This window comes from Drosophila ananassae, chromosome 2L (assembly GCF_017639315.1).
Source record: "Drosophila ananassae strain 14024-0371.13 chromosome 2L, ASM1763931v2, whole genome shotgun sequence".
Classification (NCBI taxonomy): domain Eukaryota; kingdom Metazoa; phylum Arthropoda; class Insecta; order Diptera; family Drosophilidae; genus Drosophila; species Drosophila ananassae.
This window is the reverse complement of record NC_057927.1, coordinates 9645971-9667420: the sequence shown is the minus strand read 5'-3', so window position 1 is coordinate 9667420 and position 21450 is coordinate 9645971. Positions and strand designations below refer to the sequence as shown.

The window sequence follows — 21450 nt, the reverse complement described above, 5'->3', positions numbered from 1 at the left end:
AGCCAGTGGTTCTTTTGTAGCCCAAAAGGAATTCGGTTGAGGGTTTTTCTCCTCCCGTGCTTCAAGAAGAGGCTGGGCGATATCTAGGAATTCTTAGAATTGGGTCCTACTGAAAAGATTAAAGCATATTTATTAATTTACAAAATTGATAAAAGCTTTGTCAACAGGAGCTGATTGCCTGGCAGGTCAGGTTAGCTCTGCCTTTCACTTAATACACAATTTAAAATATCTAGTTCAGTACATATCTTCTACTGAAACAACGCACTCAAACTTTTATCACTCTCCTTATTCGGGAAAAGTATTTGTATTTTTCAAAATGAGTTTCGATAGAGCTTTTTACGAAACATTGAATTTTTCGTCGCTGTTTATTTTCGAAGTGATGCATCTTCGGAAACTTGTGCTGCAGCCATTTGGATGTTCGGCGCCAGATTTAAACTCTGTGATTTATATATTGGCGATGCATATATATCTTCAAAAAATGGGACCACTCGGCGTATTGAGAAACCCAAGGAATCTGGGTTTAACAGTTTTTCTTGGTCTGATGGCTCTTCACATACTACTCGTCTACATATCGCTTGCCTTTATTTGGGACGTTTCTGGTTGCCTCGTCAGTTATCTATTGGAATTCCCGAAAATCATGGACCTAACTGATTATTTATATATGTGCCGTGTTGCCATGGCTTGGACTTTTCTATTGGGCTCTATTGTGCTTCCCGATTATCGGAGAAAACTGGCTGTCAGATACTTTGAGATGGTGGAACAGGAAGGAGATGAATACCATGATAACTCGAGCCATTATACATTCTGGGATGTCTTCCAGTCCGAGGTGATGTTGGGCAGCTTGGGCGTGCATTACCGGGAACCAACTCCGCCGAGTAGGCAGACATCGCATAATAATCTGCCGCAGCCGGACATTCATGTATAAGGTCTTATCCTAATAAGAATAATTTTTTTAGGATTTTATATATTTTGCATTCATCTGCTCAAAATTGAAAATGTTAAAAAATTGAACAAAAAAACTATGTTAGGAATTCAAAGAGTTCAACTGCTCAAAATTATAAATGTTAAAAACTTGTACAAAAAAACAATAACATTTACCTTTTGTCCTGCTCTTCATTAAAATTGAATAGAGACATACATATATTTATTCGTATTTATTTATTTCCCATACATCATTTAATACAATTAACAATTCACATACAATAATTAAGTTTACTTGCCATTGATTGTGTGTGTTTCCATTTTCCGTGCTCAAATATTCATGTGTAAATTTGTTGATATTCGAATTTTTCATTTCTATTGAAATAATTCTGACATTTAATAGTATTTGGTAGCAAATATTATGTTTAGATTCCTAGAATATATTAATATTTTATATATTTCATTCTGTGTTCATTCTTCGGTTTCAATTTCCATTGGCTGGTTTACACATAAATAATTGTTTCGTAATACACTTATATAGCAAATGGCTGGGCTTCCTGCATGGACCTTAACTAATTCAATTTCGACTATATACAAATTCAACTGTTGCTGCCTTGGCTTGTTAACTTTTTCACTTGGCTCGAAATGGTGCAAAGAATCCAATTTATGTTGGCACCTCTGCCGGACTTTTGATTATTTTCCAGGATCTGTATCCACTTATAGTTGAATCCCGGAAACTTATGCTAACAATAGAGCACCCGTCAAAGCTAGCCACTAACTTTGGGATCCATGCCAGCGTAGAAAATGGACAAGACCCAGCAGCCAGGCGGCTAAAGAAGCTGTAAAAATAATTTAAATTTATCGTTAAACTTTATACATATATTTCTTATGACATTCAGGGATAAAGAAGAGTTGGAATGCACCTGGTTGGCCATTGATGCAGGAACCATTTTCGGTGAGACGCTGGTTAAATCCGGCATCCTTCAGGGCCAGGACGGTGGTTCGGATCCGGCTCTCCCTTCGCACACTCGCCAGGCCCATGATGTCTGCGCTGCAGCGCAGTTCCAGCACCTCACTCTTGCTGATGAACCTCTGGTCCTCGAGTGACAGGCGCAGCTGCAGGTGGCTGATGAACAGGTGGAGCCCATCGGTGTTGCGTGTGACTTCGTTAATTTGCGGCTGCAAGCTGTACGCTGGGACCTATGGGGCCGGAAGCAAAGAGAGACGACGGTGAAAAAGGTGTGAGTGGATTTTTAAAGCCAACAGAAACCGAATGCGGGCGTGACTGACACCAGGTTCTAGTTGCGTCGCTACTTTTTGTCAACATTTAGGTCAATTCAATGGCCAGAACGGGACGAGTGAACGACTGACTAACTGACACTGCTACCGCGCTGGCATTTGACTTGTGGTTGGCCCAAACACGTAGTTGACGTGGCTCCAACTTGCAAAGGCCAAGACAAAGTGGAAGAAAAAGTAGTGTATCTTACAAAATTGAGATTAAAGTTCCAAGAAGGAGGTATGGAATCCCCTGTACTTTTCAGTTAATCTTTTTTTCTACCGTTGTATTTTTGATCAATATTTCAGAATCTATCCCATATCCCACCAATTAATACTCACCGTCTTGTTGTTGATATACCACATTAATTTAGAGGCTGGACTTGACCAATCGGAACTGCAGTTGGCTATTAGAGTGTCGCGGTATTTATAGGCATGTCGCCATCCAGTTATGAAAGGGCCCAGCTTTGGTAGAACTGAAATAACAAAAAAATTGATTTTAACTATTATTCGTTTTCCTTGGAATGTGAAATTAGTGTGTATTTCAAATCCTTAAAACCATTCCCCCTTTAGGAACCTCTTTATTACTGCTAATTTGGAAAGAGCCAAACAAACTTTAATTTAGCTCACAGTTAGGAAACTATATTTGCAACAGAAAATGCAGAGTGCAATTCGGACACAAAACTTATCCCAATTAGGAGGAGTACAAAGTCGTTGCTAGTATACGCACCACGGAGAGGAGTGGGAATGCTATATGGTAAGGTACGGACGGCACTTAGGCAATTACCGACACGCCAACACCAAATATTTATTTGAAGTGTTAATTAATCTTAACAAATAATTGCCCAGGACAAAGTTTTTTTGATGAAAACAAGCGTAATTTAGTTTATGGCTTGGGGTGGCAGAATTCGCCACTTCCCATGACCGCAAGGCAACAACAAATCCGAGATCCGAATGAATGTTGTTTTTGTCGAGAATTTGTGAAATATGCTAAGGACCCGAAGGCCTCACAGTTGGCCAAGAGACAATGGTGGGACAGGGGAGGTGAGTGGTCGGTTGGTGTTTGACTGGTGGCTGTGGGCGAGGCATCAAAAGTCAGGGAGCAGTCAGCAGGACTGTAAACTTTTTAATTGACTTAATACAAACCACTTTGGTGGAAAGTTTCTGACCTGTTTCAAGTACAACTTACGGGCACACAGACGGATGGGCAGACGGCGGACGGAATCCGGAGTTCAAGTTGATGATTGCGGCCATGTTATGCCAGCTTTCCCATTCCCATATCCACTCCCTTTCCTTTGCCAGGCCCCTCCTTCAATTGTCCTGTCGAATTGTGTGACTTGCATTGCAGGCGAAACAAAAGCAGCAAAAATGAAAATTTAACGAAAAACAAAGCAATCAACCAGGGTAAATAAACCAAAAATGGCCATGTACCCAAGTACCAGTAAAGCACCACAACAAGATTGAAAAAATACTCCACCCGTTCCAGTTTCGGGAAGGGCAGAAAAGCCAGCCCAACAAAACCAGAAAAAGTAAAACACAAAAGTAAAATCACTTCTGGGGGAAAATTTGTATTGTCGGAATGCTAAACGAGTCCAAAATACAGAGTAGATTTCAGAACTGGACAGGTGTAACAATTTTTGTAAGTCTGTTTATTTTAAGGGATGACCTAGCCTCAAATGATAAGAGCTATATTAACCTTGAAGTATCACTGAAAAAAATCAAATACTATTAATACAAAAATTTGTATAACAAATACTAGTTTTTTCTCACTGCTTAGGCTTAAGAAAAGTACTGTCAGCTTGTTTCCAAAAAGCGGAAAATCTCTGAAGTAATTAAGTACGGCTCAGTCGCCGTTTAATGGTCAATGTTGGACACACACATTGCTCCGGCATGTCCCGGCATATCCTGTCTCTCTGCTGAGCTGTGCAAACTTGACAAAGTTAATCAGTGTGATGACACACGGCACGCAGCTAAGCGGCAAAATATTTGCTCAGCAAAAGTTTAAAGCAAACCTCAAAGCCCCGGGCCTGATCCGGTTCTCCTTCGCATCGCAGGTCCAGGCCATAGTGTTTTTCATGTATACCTGTGTATTCCAGTTTCTGTTTCAGGCATCATCAAAGCATCCTGGGTGATTGCTGTTTGAAAATCGAGAGCTCTCGGCCGATGTTGTTGTGACAAAGTTTTTAAGGTGGTTACGATGGCGATGGCACTTTAGTGACAAAATTCCCAAGTCGATTGTTGGTCTGTCAACAGCTTCGCCTTCATTGAAACAAAAAACAGGCGACACCAGCTAAAACTACCATGGGGTTAGCACTATGTACGTGCATAGGATCCCTTTTCCAACTCTCTTCTCCCGACCTCCTGCCCTTTCTCGATTTGACCCCTTAGTACCAACACTTTCACAATTTTCCAACACACCGACACATTGTCCTGAAAAAGAGGACTTTAAACTTTGCCACTATCTCGTTGATGAAGTTTGATGCCATGGCTGGTTGGCTTTACTATATTTTGTTTGGCTGCCCCCGGGGTATTGTATTTTTTTACAGCTTATTTCTTGGATTTGTGCTGCTCTGTGTGAGTACATATAAATTAAAATGACGAGACCAACTGGCCACTGACGCTGGCATATGCCAAAGGCACTCGTGGCTCGTCGGACAATACGGCCAGCCACTATGATTATATGGCGGTCGGATTGCCCGCCAGCCACCATGTTTCTCTACTTTATCAGTGAAAAATGCTTTTATTTAAATTTCATATAAGCTCTTAGCTTTTTAGTTTAAAAAGCAAACTAGTCATGGTGTCGGCACTATTATTCAAAATTTTATTTTTTGATAAACATGAAAGGGATTTAAGCAGTTTTTTGTATTAAAATGGGATGTTATTGATTGGGTCTAAGTAGTTCTTTATGAGTAGTTTCAGATACGGGAAGATGCCAATGTTTAACGTTATAAAAGTCTCTTCCTTCTGCTGCATTTATTTCAATATTTTTCAATTGCCAATCATTGAAATCCATAAGTAAATGCCAACTAATAATAGAAAATTTGCTGGTATTGCAAAAAGCTATGGGGGAAGCTTGTCAGGTAATGGAGAAAGTGCGCGGGGGCCAGGGATGGAGAAAGCACTCCACGTGGCTACTTGACTGTAGTCTGGCACTTAATCTAGCCACTGGGATTACCATGTACATTGTACAGCAACTTGAGCATGGCTTACTTTGTCTATTTAAGTACGTTGAATAGATAAAAGTCAAATTGACATGCAAATAGCGAGCACAAATACTGTCTGCCCTTTACCAAACATCCAATTAAAGACGCAATACAAATACGAAAATGCGAATTCAAATTTGATTGTTACGCGTAAACAAATGCTTAAGTGCGCATTATGCAAATCAATATCTCTTAAAGTAACGTCAATAAATAAGGCACCCACAATCTACACCCATACCCCCCCAGAGTAGCAGTCACAGTTGTAGACCCAGTTACTGCCACAACCACTCCAACAACGCCCACCACCACCCACCGGGCAAAAAAACCGCCCACTGAAAGCCACCCATTTAGCATCTATCCAGGCTACAAAAGGAAACAAATCGCTGAGCGTCGAAATTGCGACAAATAAATCATTTTGAGCCGCATAGAAACTAGAAACAAAAGACATAAGCAGGCCATTTCCATTTGCCTCGAAATCACATTGGACCGAAATCAATTGATTTGAATTTCAAAGTAGAACCAGCCCAGTAACCAAAAGTCTGGCTGGCTGTGTGACGGAATGCCTGGCGGTTCCTTTTGGTCGAAATCAACCGCAGAAACAGGGACGAGGTTACACCAAAATATAATTAACATAAGATTCCAATAGGATATTGGAATATTTTAATATTACAATTAAAGTGTTGATCTTAAAGTGAAATATTTTATTTTATATTATTAGCGACAAAATCTTGATAGTTTTTAAATATATTTTGTAATTTGTTACTGTGTAGGCCAGTGCGTTTTTGGGAGGAATTCATCGTCATGTACGCCGCCAATCAAAGCGAAATCAAAATGGCGGGTGATGCGTTACTGGCGATGGTGTCCATGGGGCGGAGCGAGCGGGTGTGGCGTTGACGTTAACAAACCCAACTACAAGTGCCACAAACGAGTTGGGCCTGGGATTTTAGCAATGGTTGTTGTCTAGGCCCAGCACGTGACAACGCCAAACGACCGCGCATTGTAGATTATAAATTGATTCGTACAAAACTCACAATTGAGTTGAATTTGTTCACTAGAGCGTCAGGTGCCGCCGAAGGACTCCGGCAGAGGTTGGGGCGAGGGGCTGCGGCACGGACTGGGGGTACTGTAGGACCACCCTTGGCGGTGGGCGGCGCCTATGGATGGTTGTCAGGATTTATTAACAATCATTACTCATACAAATGGCTGACGCGTGTCACAATTTTCCAGCATTTATGTGACGCCCTTTTGAACTGCCTACTGCCACTGTCCCTCCACCATTCTCCTCCGTGATCCGTGATTCCCTCCGCAATCCACCCGGAAAATACTCCGCCGTGTGGCATTGATAAATGGAAAGGAGTTGTCGGTTGAACTCCTACCTACTACTACTACCTCGAAATAGCATCGGGTTCGGTGGCCGTGCAAAGACCATTTATAATTTTATTAAGTGTTTGCAAAATTGCACATAATTTGTTGTCTTTATGTTGCAAAACATAAATCAAAGACAGCTACAAACATTTCAGCAAGTGTACAGTGGGATCGAAAGGATTTTGTAATAGGAAATTGCTAAAAAAAGGATATGGCTTAAAAGAGTAAATGGTAAATGGTGTAAATTGTGTTTAACAGATAAAATTTTAAATGAAAACTTTTTTTTTTGAGTGTAGTGTGACTCCATGATTTGGATCATGTTTGAATTCATTTATTTCTTATACGTACCACCGACTGTCATATTGGCCGACTGATCGATCAGCTTGAACTCGGGCGCATCGCCGGAGACCTCGCATCTGTACTGGCCGGACGAGCTGGCGTTGAGCTTTTCCAGCTCCACGTTGCAGATGAATTGATTGCAATGCGGCGAACCGTTGGCAATGGTGACACCTTTAACGGGGAACCAATTTGTTGTCGGCGGAGTTAGAGGCGAGTATCTGCAAAAGGAGAGAGACAGATTCGTAGCGTTAGGTAGAGTCGGGGATGGTGCAATTGGAGACTGCAGCTTAAGCTCAAGTGCTGCGCCAAAATCGAAATCATGAAATATTGATGAGGGAATCAAGCAAAAAATCCATTTCTATTTTTATTTTTCAATTTTCATTTGAGTTTCTGCATCGGAAACGTTCATCGTATTGTACCCACACGTTGGCAGGGCTGTCGATTTTATTATGAATATTATGCAGTTGCCACTCCGTTTTGCATTCTCGGCAAGCAAAAATAAAATTCAAATTCCGAAAATTCAAATTTCAAATTCCATTTGTAAATTTATGTTCGATGGCAATGTTGCATTTGATTACAGCAATTAGCGCGGGGTTTGGGCCAAACATTTTTCCATTTTTTAAATGTTTTAAATTTTGAATGTATGCTCAGAGCGAAAAAATATAAAGGGATTTCAAAAAGAGGAAAATTTATGATTTTATCATATTAAAAATAATAACTCAAATTAGAAACAAATTTGATAATTTTTAACTTCAATATTGAAATTTGATTTTCCAAAATAATAGTTTATAAAATGATTTATTTTTGTGGTTTGATTAATTTCGTGGTAACTCTAATTGGATGGGAGTTTTGTAAAAAGCTCAAGCAAAATCTATTATTTGGACAATAAGCACTCAATTTAGCAAATGAAAAAGCACGGTTCGTCTATTTCGAAATAGCAAAAGTCTTTGTGACGTTTTTTGTTACAAATGGAAGCAACCGCAGTGTCAAATGTGCATGAATAATTGAAGCCGAGTGCAGACCACACAATCAAAACGTTCACACAAAAGCGTAATTGATAAAAGCCAAATGCCTACGGCAGTAAATTACTGGAGAGACGGCTCGAAAGACCGCCCTTGTTCCTATTTCCCCCTCTTGAAATCGGCCGACCCTCGCGAATATGTCAAAAACAATAATTTTGGGGCTGGGAAAGCCAATCGAATGTGGTCGCCAAAACGTTTCAAATTTACATGCAACGATGTTGCAAGGGGCGCATCTGCCAGAGGGTTGCACTGCAAAAATAGTGTGTTTAGTGTGGGTTTAGTGTGAATACATGGTAATATTTTGTCAAGTAATTTTTTTTATCAAAACTAACGTGAATTTTTATTTTGAAATTATTTTGTCAAGTGTATTTAACAAAAGTTAAGGGCGTGTCAGTCCATTTGGCAAGGAATATAAACCGTTAAATGGTTCCAATATTTGACATAAATAATACTTTTTTGCCACCATTTCAGATTCGTTGGCATATTTGGTGGCGGCTTTAAAATCAATAACCAAAACATAATCAAAAAAAACAAACTTTAATGCCCAAATATACACCTTTGTTAAAAATTTCGCGCTCGATTAAGCCCCGGATGAAGCACAGATCTGGCCCCGGTTCAGTTCTCGGTGGTGCAAGTGTGAATATGAATGCGGCAATGTGCAACAATTAAGCCAGTTAAATAAAAACCCTCTTCGCACATATTTGGGCCCGATACGGTGGTAGTGCCACCTGGCCGCAATTGCTGGAGCCCATAAAAATCCATTTCAATTAAGCATTTAAATTAGTTGCGACACTTTCAAGCGACCCATTGCCATACCACGAATTTCCTCGCCACTTTTTTGGGGGTCGGGTTTCACTTTGTTGCGGACAGTGTTGCAGTTTCATGACGTTTTCAATTTGCGCCATAAAATCTGCATGAATGCACCAGCACATTTTCCGATCTCGAACTGCCAACTCACAGTTACCAACTACCAACTGCCAACTCCCTGGCCGCGCACTTGCGACATTTTATTATTTCAAACTGAATGCCGAAAAATATTTTTATGGAGCATTTTTATTTGCTTTAAGGCCACAGCCGTTGGCTCACCTGAAAAACTCGAGGCCATCCTTGTACCATTTGACAGAGTTCAGCGTCCGATTGCCCATCGCGTAGCTGCAGAAGAGTTTCGCCTTTTGGGACACGTCGATAATTCGCGGCACGGATAGGTTCGACAGGTGCAATCCCTCCGCGGGCAGAGGCGCCATTCCTGCAACGAGAGTGGTATGCGACATGAAACCAGGACGGAGTGCGATTCGAATGGTATTATTCGGTAAGCTGTTGATAAGTGCGGGCTTGCCACACGGGGCTCACGGGGCGGATGAATTCAAGTGGGGGGACTATGCGGCAGGTTGACCTGCCCATGAAAAACTTAAAATAATAGATTTTGTTTCGTTATCCTTTGGGATTTCATTGTTTGCTTAGTGATTTCGTTTTTTGTGGATAAAACTGTATGAATGAATCATGTGTATGTAGGGTGATAAGGGGTTACCCAAAGGTAAAAAAATATAGAGTTTTCTCTTAAAGGTAAATTGGATTCTTTAAGTTATTAAAATATAAATAAAATGTTTGTATGACACTCGTTTACTTAAAAACAAGTCCCACTGTAAACAATGAAACCCAGCTTTTAAAAGAGTACTGTTTGGTGGGAAAGGTGCCAAAAGGGTCACCATCATTAATTCCTTGACTTTGGGCATTACTCTCTGCATTTTCTGCCTTCGCACTTTGTGCGGCCATACTTTGCACATTTTTATTCTTGTTTTTATTTTTATTTTTATTTGCGTTTTTATTTCGCGCCGCCACATTCATTATTGCATTTAAGCCGGACCCGCAAATGCAGGCCATGAATCAAATGCCCGGCTCGACGTCCGACGCGGGTATTAATTAAGTTTATTTTACTTGGCCTGATAATAAAAATTATACAAACGGACGAAATGAAACGAAATGGCGACCAAGGACGAGTGGGCGTACTATCTTTCCATGAACCATGGCCCATAGACCCATGGCCACCCTTCCCTGCACTCGTCCTGATGCTGCTGCCGCCGTGGCATGTGAACTATGAACTTTGGCTGACCGACAAAATAATTAGCCCGGACTGTGGGCCTCTCTTTCGTGGCTAGTGTATATCCTTTTTTTCGCACGCAGCTAGCGGAAGCAACAGTTTTTCGTTTGTTTATGTTCTCGGCATTTCCGGCCAGGGACGAGTTTTAATGGCCCCTGGGACAACGGCTTGAACGTCGACTAATTACAACAAATAACAGACAAACAGAAATTAACTTACGTGCTACATAAATTAGCGATGTAATATGACTTTTTCTGCCATCCTCCCCAAAGGTCTGAATTTATTGCCCTGGCAACAATAGAATGATGTTTGTCCTCCAGGGAGATGAAGCGATGACTAATCTCCGTGACGCACTTTGCAATTGTAACGAACTTTGCAACTTATAATAATGTTTAGCTTCTATTAATTAAATTTAAAACTAAATAAAAATGCCTAACTGTATATGTAGATTTAATATTATTCACATTATTATTTCAATGTAAATAAACTGAGTATTTTTAAATTGAGTATTCTACATAAAAATAAAACATTTTCAAAAAGTTTGGTTTTTGTATTCCAAATAGTTTTCAAATTGGCATTAGTACAAAGTTTATAATATAATTATACTGTTGAATTTAAAACACAGCATTTAATTTGTTCTTTTTTGGGTTGGGAGAAAAATAAATATTATTACTTTAATTATAAAACATTGTTTCTGTGTTAGCAATGCAAATTTAAGTTTATTTAGGAATTATTTATGTTGCAAGGACATTTAACTTTCGTTATTTCAGATGTTTGTCAACTTTTATTTAAGTCCTTTTTTGGCCACCGTGTTTACCATTTTTTATACATTGTTTAACGATTATCGGCCATTTGTAATGATGTTTTGTTTGCATACGAAATTAAGGCCAGATGACATGTGCGATTATGTTGGATTTTGCATATTGTCCTGGAGTTTTTTTTTATTAAAGACTCAGTTTATTCACAGGTAGATTTCATTAAACGATTGCGTTATTTATTTTGTTTTGTCTGCCCACTGGAATAGTTTAAACTGCTGAGAGCTTTAAGCAATTTGCCACTCGTCGCAATCTTTTCGACAAATTGCTTTATGGGGGCATCCCAGACACATTACTCATAATGACGGACAAAAATGCGATTAGCCTGGGAAGCAATTAACATGTGAGGCACTTTTTCATACCCTTCAGCAGGATTTTAACCCATTAAAAGTTTATTAAATGGCATTGATTGAGTTTATTTAATTCTGTATACAAACCAATAAGTATCTAACGACCTTTGGCTTTAAAACAGATGATTTTATAGTATACATTTACTTTAATAATTCATAAATACAATGAGTATTATTTAAGTTTGCTATGGGTTAAATAGAACATCTGCGAAAATGACTAGAACAATTCGTGGTCAGCCATAAGAATGCTCTTGTGCCTCCTGAAGCCCAAAATCTGGCCTAAGCCTCTTTGGGAAAAGTGTGTGCTTTGGCTGCTGCCGGTTCAGTTGCGTTGCCCTTGACTGATTGTCGGTCAGTTAATATCACTCAAGCATGCCGTGGCGACCAAGCTCCCGATGACAGACAGGCATACAGAGGGACAGGCAGCTGACCATGTGAGGACGGCGATGAGTTGGCCAAAATCCGAGGGAAAGCAAACCCAAATGCAAAAGCTCCGGCTCATCCCCAAAGGCTCACATGCGATGAGATAATGAATGCGTTGACGTTCAAGGATTTAATGTGCCGAAACAATGATGAATTAGTGACGAGACAGAAATTTCTCAAGCGCAAAATAATGAGGCATTTGGCTTGCTGTATCCTCGAGGACAATCATGATGGGCCTGGGCCTGGCCTGGGCCGATGTCCTTTGGGCCATTGTGCGGACAATTTGCTTTGAATTTAGTTGATTGCCGGACGGAATTCGGCGCCATTTGTGCGTATATTTTTTTTCAAGTTCTTGCCGGGCATTAAATTTATAAAAAAAAAATTCCCATTTTCGCAAGATGTCGTTTAAGGGGAGCAGAGATGCAGGAGCGGCTACTTACTAATTTAAATTTTAATGGCAAATACAAAAATTTTCGTATAGTCCTTGAAGCTAGGTAAATTTGTCATTGTCATCGCTCTTGACATTGACGTGTGGTACGTTTTTGTTTTTGCTGCTGCCGAGGTTGAAACATTAATTTGGATACTACATGTATATACAGAGTATAGTCCGAAGAAATAAAGACATGGAGCTTATTATTTAAGATTTAAAACTCTTTATACTCAATTTAAAATTTTTTGTCATCAATTTTTGTGGAATTTTTAAATAAATTTTTTCAGAAAAGTGTTTCGTAAAGCCCTAAATGGTAAGCATTCTTTGAATTTTCTTGCTAGTTTTATGCCAAGCTAGAGGACAATTTGTTTGCTTGTCAATGCGCCTCCATCCTTCTTGGCTTTCATTATTTTTCCCGTGTCCTATTTCCATCTGCTCCCAATTTCCATCATAATTTTTTGCTCAACATGTTATTGCTGCTGGTTGGAGCAAACATTTCATCTTGGTTACATTCTCTAGGGGGAGGGGGAGCTCTACTTTCCCTTTTTTTTTTTGTCAGAGGCCATACATTTATTCTCCATGTATTTTAGTTAACATTTTTAGTGGCTTTCAGAGTTGGGAAACAACAAAAGATTCATCATCTTCTTTCTTGCTTTTTTTCTTTTCGAATAGTTCGTTCGGGGACTTAAAGAATAGCTTTAATATAGTGTATTTCTGAGGGGAAATGTGGTTCGCAAGTTTCGTTGGCTGCTGTAGTTTGGGTGGATGTGTGAGTGCTGTATACTGACAGTTTTATACACTTGGGGATTGCTGGGTTTTAGTTTTGGGAGGCTTTTTTGCCCACAATATGCGTTGATGGATTGCTTCGGGACAGTTTTTCTACATGCCTTCGATGTTCCGGGTTGCACCAAGTTCCGCAAAATGATGTCTTACTCTTGCTGATTAAAACTACTAACGAATGAACCTGGCTTTCATGGAATTATGCATAAATTTCTCTTAAATATTTAATCAGATGAAAATCCAGCAGTTGCTGCCCAGCTGCAGAAATACCTACAAACTTGCAACTGAAAGTTACAGTAAGTCGTCCCTTGATTGTTGCAGGGCAGTGCTGTAAAAATGAGGGAGAGAAAATGTTACAATAGTGTCAGGTAGAAGCCTGTAAACTAGAAGACTGGCGCAAACGAGCTGAAAGTTGATTTCAGATGAAGATGACCATGATTACGGAAGGGGAAAGAATGTTGGTTAAGTTATTAAAAAATTAAGGCAACTAGAGAAGGCTACTTAATCTTTCAGTCAGATTCAAAATGTTGGCCTGAATCAAGTATGGTGGTGGCCTGGTCTCCCAATACCATTTCCATTTCTCCTTTATTTATAACGTGGCGTAGACGCAATGCAAATATTCAGAAATGCATTGTTTATGTCCATGTTTTGTTTATACTCTTTCCGCTTCCATATTTTTCCATTTCATCTTAGCAGGTTTTTTGGTTGTGCCTCTATTTCGGTCCCTGACAAATTTGTTTTTGTTTAAATTTATTTCCGCTCCGTGCAATTTTTGCGATTGTTTGTTCTGCCTTTTGCATTTTGCAACTTTTTTAATCATTTTTATAAATTCAGCGCTGCAGTAACCATTTCCAATCTACCGCTGCCATTCTTGGCGTTCCTTTTGCCTTTAATTAAAAAGAACTCTCAATACAATATGCTCGGCCCTGGGAAAACGACGCTGGCCTTTTTGTTTGCTCTTAATTTTCCCGACTTCTTTTTATTTTTTTTCGGAGTTTTCGCTGGATATTTTCGTCATTGCTTTTGTAGCCAACAGATTTCCCACGTCCCACGTAGTTTTTTTGTGTTGGTTTTTCCGTCTCTACAGACGTTGGGGCTTATTTATAGTATGTGTGTACGTTTCAAAAACAAAAAGTTTCAAACTAAAATTAGTAAACTGGGCGCGGCCGAGAGTTCCCAGTGAGATGTGGCCTACAAAATGGGGTAAAGGCTCTTTGATGGAAAACTGTGCCAATTGCACAAGTTATGGACGGAAATTGAAGAACACCCCACCAGTCTGGCACATTTCAATCTTCATATTTTTTTCTGTGCTAATTGCTGTACAACGAACTTTTTTATGGGCCAGCGGCCCAGAAAAGCGAGAGTAACTGAAATTCTAAACTGAAAACCGAAGCTAAACTGTCGAGCAAAAGATCATTAACGGCCGGCAACAAGAAGGGGAATAAATGTAAAAAAAATATAGAGAGAAAAGGGAAAAGGACACTTCACCTGCCACGAAGGAGCGGAGGCCAACTTACACGAAAAACTGCAACAAACACTCAAGAAAACTTTTCTCATTTAACGTCGACTCGAACTAAAAAGCTACTCAAAATCTATTTGAGTTGCCGACGACGGCTGCTCGGTTCTGCAATGGAATAAAAACCATTGGACACTTTCGCAAACTAATAACAAAATATTAAGTTTACACAAATTCGAAATTGCCTGCAATTGACAGCCATTAAAGTTGTCCGCCTTGCGGGGTAATATCAATTTTAATGTACATTTTCAATTGCACCGTTTAGGGCGAAAAAAGTTTGTACTGGCATAAATATTATCCTTATTTTATTACGTTTATTTTTTCTTGGTCGCGTTGCAGCATATTTTATGGAATCTGTGATGGGGGAGGGGGGGAAGGAGATTCAGTATCCGTAAGATACTTTCACATCAGTGCAAATGTCGTCGCATAATGTTTAAGAAAATATATATTTTTCCCATTCGATGCAATGTCGCTGCGTTGTTTTTTCCACATCGTCTGCTTATTTTGCCAAAGCCAAATATTAGCTGAAAAGTTGAGAAAGTTTTCTCAAGCAATTTTGCGCTTACATTTTACGAAGAAGCGAAAGCAGTCGAGGCATCCCAGAAACTTCACGCTGGCTCCTGGTCTATCTGTCAGGAATGTCCCCCTGCTTTCTAGGACTTCTCGGCTCTGCGTTCCCCGTTCATTTTTTCCGCATTCGTTTTCCCAGTCCGGGGCCAAGACTGGGGTTGGGGGGTTTCCATTTTCCCACCCCGCCTCCCGACGATCTTTATCCTGAGCAGCTGCCTGCGTGTCTGCGGCCTCCGTATCCTTCTGCCCTCTTTCGTTTCGTTTTCCCCCAAAGTGCATTAAAAAATATTGTTGCTGCATGGTCGGATACGAACAGCGCGTATCATTTTTGATAAAATTCATGGTAATTGTTTCAACTGTGAATTTATCGAAGTTTTTCATGTTACGCACAAAACTTTGCCAAAGCCAACACACAGAGAGACAGCCGCAGAGACTCTGACAGCGATAGAGACGGAGGCTGGAGGATAAGAAGGAAGAATTGTGATGGAGACAGGGCTGGAGAAAGCATCTGAGGAGGAGTCGAAGGTTGCGGCTGGCATTGCTTTTATGGTACGATGGGGAGGAATGGTGGATTTTCGGGCAGATTGAATGGAGAATGGATGCTTTCGACATCGACACGGCATTGCTGTCAGTTAGCTGCCTCAGTTTGACTTCATCTCCTTATACCCACAGCTCCCGCCCCCGCTGCAGGAGTCCTTCCGAATCGTATGTGGAATGAGTTAAGAGGAAATTAACTCTTTAAAAGGAAGATGGTTTTTCTAAAGATTAATCGATAAAAATAAGGAAAAAATACAACAGGAAATGCGTCTTTTCTATGCATTTCAAACTATTAAATATATTTTAAGTATTTGGGGAGTAAAAGGTAAAAAACTTAGAGTTTCCTCTATCACTAAATGAAATATTCCAGACTAGCAAATTTAAATGCAACTGTCACTTCCATCTAAACTTTCAGACAGAAAGTGAACTTTTTTCTGGTTAAATGAGCTTATGTGGAAGCAGCTAGCATATCACTTTTATGGATCATATGGATCCCAAGTGTCAGCTTACTTTGATCAGAGTTTCGCCCCCTTGGCACGGCCACATCAAAAAGAATGGCCAAGCAAGTAGGAAGTTTTAATTTGGAAACCCGAAACCCCCAGCAAACTGTCTCAATGCACAGGGCCACAACATTTACATTAACTTTTGACCTTATCACAACAAAGCCAATAGAATCAATTTGGGCATCCAAAGACAACAACAGAGTAATGCTGGGTCCAGGAACAGGGGCATTTGCCCGGGAATATTGGCAGATGAAAATGGAAATGAAAATGGGAATGTAAATGGAGACCAGTTTCTGGAAAACTGTGTGCGAGCTGGTCTTGTTGGCACGACGTACAAACAACTGTGTATCATTGGCAATAAAACAAACACTAAAGGTTAAAGTTTTTCATCCAGACTTGTGTACTTTTGCATGCAGATGTGTACTTGGAGAGCTCTTAGTGGTCAATACCCGTTTAAAAGGGATCAAAAAAGGCGAGAAATCGAAAAATGTTTGCAGTCTTTATAGAACAATTAAAGGGGAAATGTCAGATTATAGAAGTATTAATGCTTTGTGCATCTGTCATATTATGCAGATTTTTTAGTCCTTTACGAATAGTTCGCCCTGAAGACAATTACTCCTTATTGCCACCTTATTGAATTAGCAGTGGGGGGAATAAATAAAGCGAACGACTTTATCATTGTCCCCATCCCCAGTGCAGCATATTTCATCTTAAATTATTACAAATGTACGTGTCTCGGTGGCACACATAGGGAAAATGATAATACAATAACAGGATTGGAGGAAACTAAAGTAAAATTTAAACATATTTTCAACCCCCCAGCGGGTGATGCAGCTCACTGTAGGTGTTGGTTTGGGTGTTGGGTGTTGGCTGTGAGTGTGGGAGTGGGTGTGCAAGGGTACGTGGCCTTCTTGATTCAAAGTTATGACTGCTCAAGACGCGGCCGGCGGCTCTAAAATTTATTGTTCGCTACTATGAAAAACTGCTGCCTGCCCGAGGACTGGGCTGGGCTGGCTGTGAACGTGGCCCAGGCACTTGGTTGTGCAACTACACAAGATTATGATTAATTGTTTAGCACCCTCTCTGCAACCGAAAACCGACCATCTTCAATCTACAGTAAACTACTTAAGAAAAAACAAAGAAAATATAAAAATATATTTTTAAAAATTATAGTATTCAACCTAGAAAAGAAATTTTGCTGATTTCCGTAAAATTTATCTACAAAATTTGTTTATAAATATTCTGTTTCTGTTCTGATTCTGAAACTTTCGATAGTTCCCTGTACCTACTTGGGGGCGTGGCACGTGTGACACAAGCACGGTCGATGACATAAAAAGCATGCAACTTGGTCATGAGGCAGCTGCTTTGGCTCAGCACATAAATATGGAGCCGCGTGACAAAGCCAAGGCATTAAAAATTAATTTACCCCCGACCATGAGTAGCTTACAGCGAGAAACATATATATTCTTCTGGGGGACGGGAAACAAAGCTAGTTCAGCACTCAGCGGTAATATTTCACGCTCATTTTTGCGTAATTTAAAAACATCAAATATCCAATTAAACTTGCCACAAGCATTCATCCTCAATTTATAATAATTACAAACTAATTAACTCTGATCCCTTGCCGCGGCAACGTTCGCTGCCATCAACCGCAAGCAATGCCGAAAATGCGAAAATAATTATTAACAAAAATTAAGTCAAATTATAGCCGAACCCCAAAGTCCAACCACCCATCGACCCTCAAATCCTCAAGGAACTCACCATAGCAATCAAGCTGAGCAATGGGGCTGGCAAAAAATATTTAAATTTCGTAAATGAATTAAAGCAAGCCACAAAGTCGAACTTAGTCCTCGGGCTGTAAGAATTAAACAAAAAAACACCTTTCCGAGTAGAATGACGAAAAGATAAAGGCCGAGAAAATCTGCTCCCAACTACAGCTCATTATTGACGTCGTCCTGCTGCTATAATATCCTGTTTGTTTACTTTAAAGAACGGACATGGCAAGAAATTGTAACATAAGATTAATTTCACTTGAAAATAAATATTTAAAATAATTTTTTGTTTGATATTTAGCTTTAATAAAGACATAAACTTTCTATAATTAAAGAATGCGACCCTCCTGTGTATATGGATGAAGCTTATTGCCTCTTTTCCGCCCAGTGTGGTCTTTGTCCAGGACCAAATGCACGTGGCGTGTGGGCGGGGCAGCAAACTTCATCAACCACAATAGGACCACCGTAAAGATGTAGAGAGCCGGAATGAGCAGCCTGAGCATGTGCGTAACGTTAATGGAATTAGAAAAGTTTTTAAGCAAAGCTGAATATATGAGTGTGATTTTGATAAAAAGTCCCTCACTATGCCACCGAATTGCGGATACGGGGCAGGGAGCTGGGATGCGTACATAAGCAGGCGATGCGCAAAAATTGCTTAATGAAAAAGTTTTTTGCTTTTTGGAGAGCTTCCTCTGCACATCTTTGCCTCACACACCTTAAAATCTACTCAACACGCATACGACGAATGGGCCAAGCATTTTTCTGACATTTTTTCGACTTGCGGCGAAAATGGTGAAAAAGTTTTTGGCAAACGCAAATCACTGTCACCGACAGTACTAGCTATGGCGTATAATCAAAATCCATGGCTATTGACATGGGATCCCTGGAGTAGGACTGCGGCCATAAAGCACAATGCATTATTTTCAGGGGGGAAAGTTAGAAGTGGAAAAAAGAAATTTCTGACACACGAGCAGTCCTCAAAGAACGAAGAATTCAATTTTCGCAAAATAAAAAAAATATATATAATTAAATTATTGTATATGGAATTTATTGTTTCTGAATTTAAGGTATCTTTTATTGCGTGTAAATCTAAGGCCACAAGGCGCTGAAACAAACATTCAATTTATACGACCATTAAATCGAAGCAAATAAAATTAATGACTTTTTAAATTAAACCATTTTATTTTACGGCCAAAGTTTGGATATATTTTATGGCCACTAATGCAAATAGAATCGATGCAAATGAAACTTGAATGGCATTTAAAGCTTCGCCTTGGTGTCCTTCTAGAATATATGACTTTAGGCTGGGTATATGTTAGTTTTTGACATCTGTAACCGGATACCAGGGTCGGAAATTCTATGAGATGTGAAAAGTTTTTCTAAAAGTGTTGCTACACACATATCAAAATATATGAAAAAAGAAAAAAAAAATTTATATTTATGGTTCGGCGCCAGGACATCAGACGGCTGGCCAAAAGAAGTTTGCCGCCTGGCCGGATGGCATTATAATTTCAAATTTTCATCCTGCCTGCTAATAAGAGAGCAGAAAAAAATCTAGCCAGACAAACGAGCCGTTGGCCTCAATGTCCGTCTATCCGTCTGTCAGTCTGCGTGTAAAATTATGCCCCTTGTCTGCCCAGCGGCCATTACGATGGCATTCGATTTCGATTTCGTTTAGCAGCAACAGCGGCAAGCTGCTTTGGCAACACTTACAACTTTCGACAGTTCAAACGGCCTCGGGAACATCGGGGGGAGAATTGTATTGTGAGAGCTGGTGGTTGGAGGTGGAAGATGGGAGGTGGGCTTGGATTCCATAGTCAAGCGCTGCGGGACACATAAATCATATTTCCCAGTGCGAGAGCTTCAAGGAGCTGCCATTGATAAATGGAAAGGATCAACTTTAAGCGGAGCAGTATAACAATGATTTAGCAAAGGACAAGTGGCGGGTACAAATAAAGAATTATCTGGTCGAGAGCGATTTCCATTTAATCGATTGATAGCTTAAAGCATCAAAACGAGTTTAAAACAAAGTTATTTATTCAATCAAAGATGCTTCTGAGTTTAGCTGGACGACAACAGTTCAAGAATATACTTTTAAGACGTTTGATTAGATTGATGGCTTATTAAGGTTACAGTTAAAATAGATTAGAAAAATATAGGAACACAATTAAAATGAAATGAGTTTATAGTTTATTTGTTAATTAATGTGGGGAGAAGTCCTTCATAGAATTCCTTTAAACAGAATGCATGCTAACAAATTTTGTTTGTTACCCTCTTTGTTAGCTTTAAATTTCAATTTCTCACATTAAACCAGAATGATTTTTTCATATACACTTTAAAGATTGCTTTTATTGCAACTTAATTTCGGTTTGGCTCACTCAACAAGAATTGGTCCGATAAACTAATTGTTTATGAATCAATTTGCCATAGATGGCTCGTTAAGCGGAGGGTTAAATTTTTTATTCGGTCATTAACATTTTCCTGATGTGCAGTTTATGGGGCCGCAGACGAAAAGCATTTTGGTATCCTTGCTTTCTTTGCTCCTTTCTATGGACTTGCTTTTTTCGCCATGTTTATCTATACATTGATGCGAAAATGGAAAAATATTAACAGCTGGTTTTTATGAAGCGCGCTCAACTATTGCCAAGTAATTCTCGTTGTTATTGATATTATTATCATTATTATGGTTATTTTCGGGTTTTTATGGCCAAAGTTGGCGCATCGCTTTGGGGTCTCGCATAAATGAATTTAATTATTCCATTTCCCCCGAGCGCAAACCCCCACTGGAGCAAGCCGAATAAACAGTCGAATATGATGTGTTCAGATGGTGAGCTTCGTTCATAAGGCAGGGTGAACCGGCAAGGACATGGGCATTAATATGGATGCCAACCTGTTGCCTAATGGCTTAACAAATCTGGCTGAATAGCGAGAATAATTACAATTACGCAACAGTTGTGTGGGCATGTGGGTGGGGGCTTTCCGAAGTTTGAGTGGCTCTCAGAGGTAAAGTCTTGGTGCTAGGAAGTGCCCATGGCGTGGCGGTCACATTGTTGGCAGCAGCCTTTGTTGACAGCCAAAGCCGCAGTCGCACTTCTCACAGCAGCAGCCGTAGCACCAGCAATAGCAGTGCAGCAGTTGGAAGGGCAACAAAACAGCGGCAACACTACAACAACGCCTGCCATCACAAACACAACGGGGCACAACAACAATAGAAAACAGTCGTTGACATTTATGCCGGTGAATGTCACATGCCAGCTATGCCCCTCAACTTCAAAGTCCTGCAGGCCAGCAATAAGGGAAATGAGAGGAGCAAATCACGACTATCAGATACCCGGTACATATCAAACAGAGTCCTAAGTTTGAATGTCATTTTTTAATGGTTAACATTTTAGTTATGTAGTATTTGGGGATATGATTACAATTTTTCATTGTAATAAATAAAGGGTATAAAAGTAATTTAAAGCTGCCGCTTTGGACCAATAGTAAGACGAAAAAATGGCTCTTGGTTTTCAGGGGCCTTCTCGTTTAGAA

General features: G+C 39.9%; 1 protein-coding gene and 1 long non-coding RNA gene across 2 annotated transcripts in view; both read right to left on the bottom strand.

Moving 5' to 3' along the window:
- Nucleotides 1-543: 543 nt before the first annotated feature.
- The window catches only part of LOC6500876, a 35055-nt gene continuing 14148 nt past the window's right edge, over nucleotides 544-21450 (bottom strand). Inside the window, exons 3-7 of the mRNA XM_001954052.4 lie at nucleotides 9212-9371; nucleotides 7113-7321; nucleotides 2539-2672; nucleotides 1845-2121; nucleotides 544-1760 (exon numbers count right to left, since the gene is read on the bottom strand). Of these exons, the coding sequence (XP_001954088.2) occupies nucleotides 1696-1760; nucleotides 1845-2121; nucleotides 2539-2672; nucleotides 7113-7321; nucleotides 9212-9371 (845 nt within the window). The 3' untranslated portion in view covers nucleotides 544-1695. The remainder of the gene's footprint in view (nucleotides 1761-1844; nucleotides 2122-2538; nucleotides 2673-7112; nucleotides 7322-9211; nucleotides 9372-21450) is intronic.
- LOC26514571 lies at nucleotides 3745-4937 on the bottom strand. Its single transcript, XR_004311544.2, has 2 exons — nucleotides 3967-4937; nucleotides 3745-3904 (listed from the first exon to the last, which is right to left on the bottom strand). It is a non-coding gene; the product is annotated as an uncharacterized LOC26514571 (long non-coding RNA).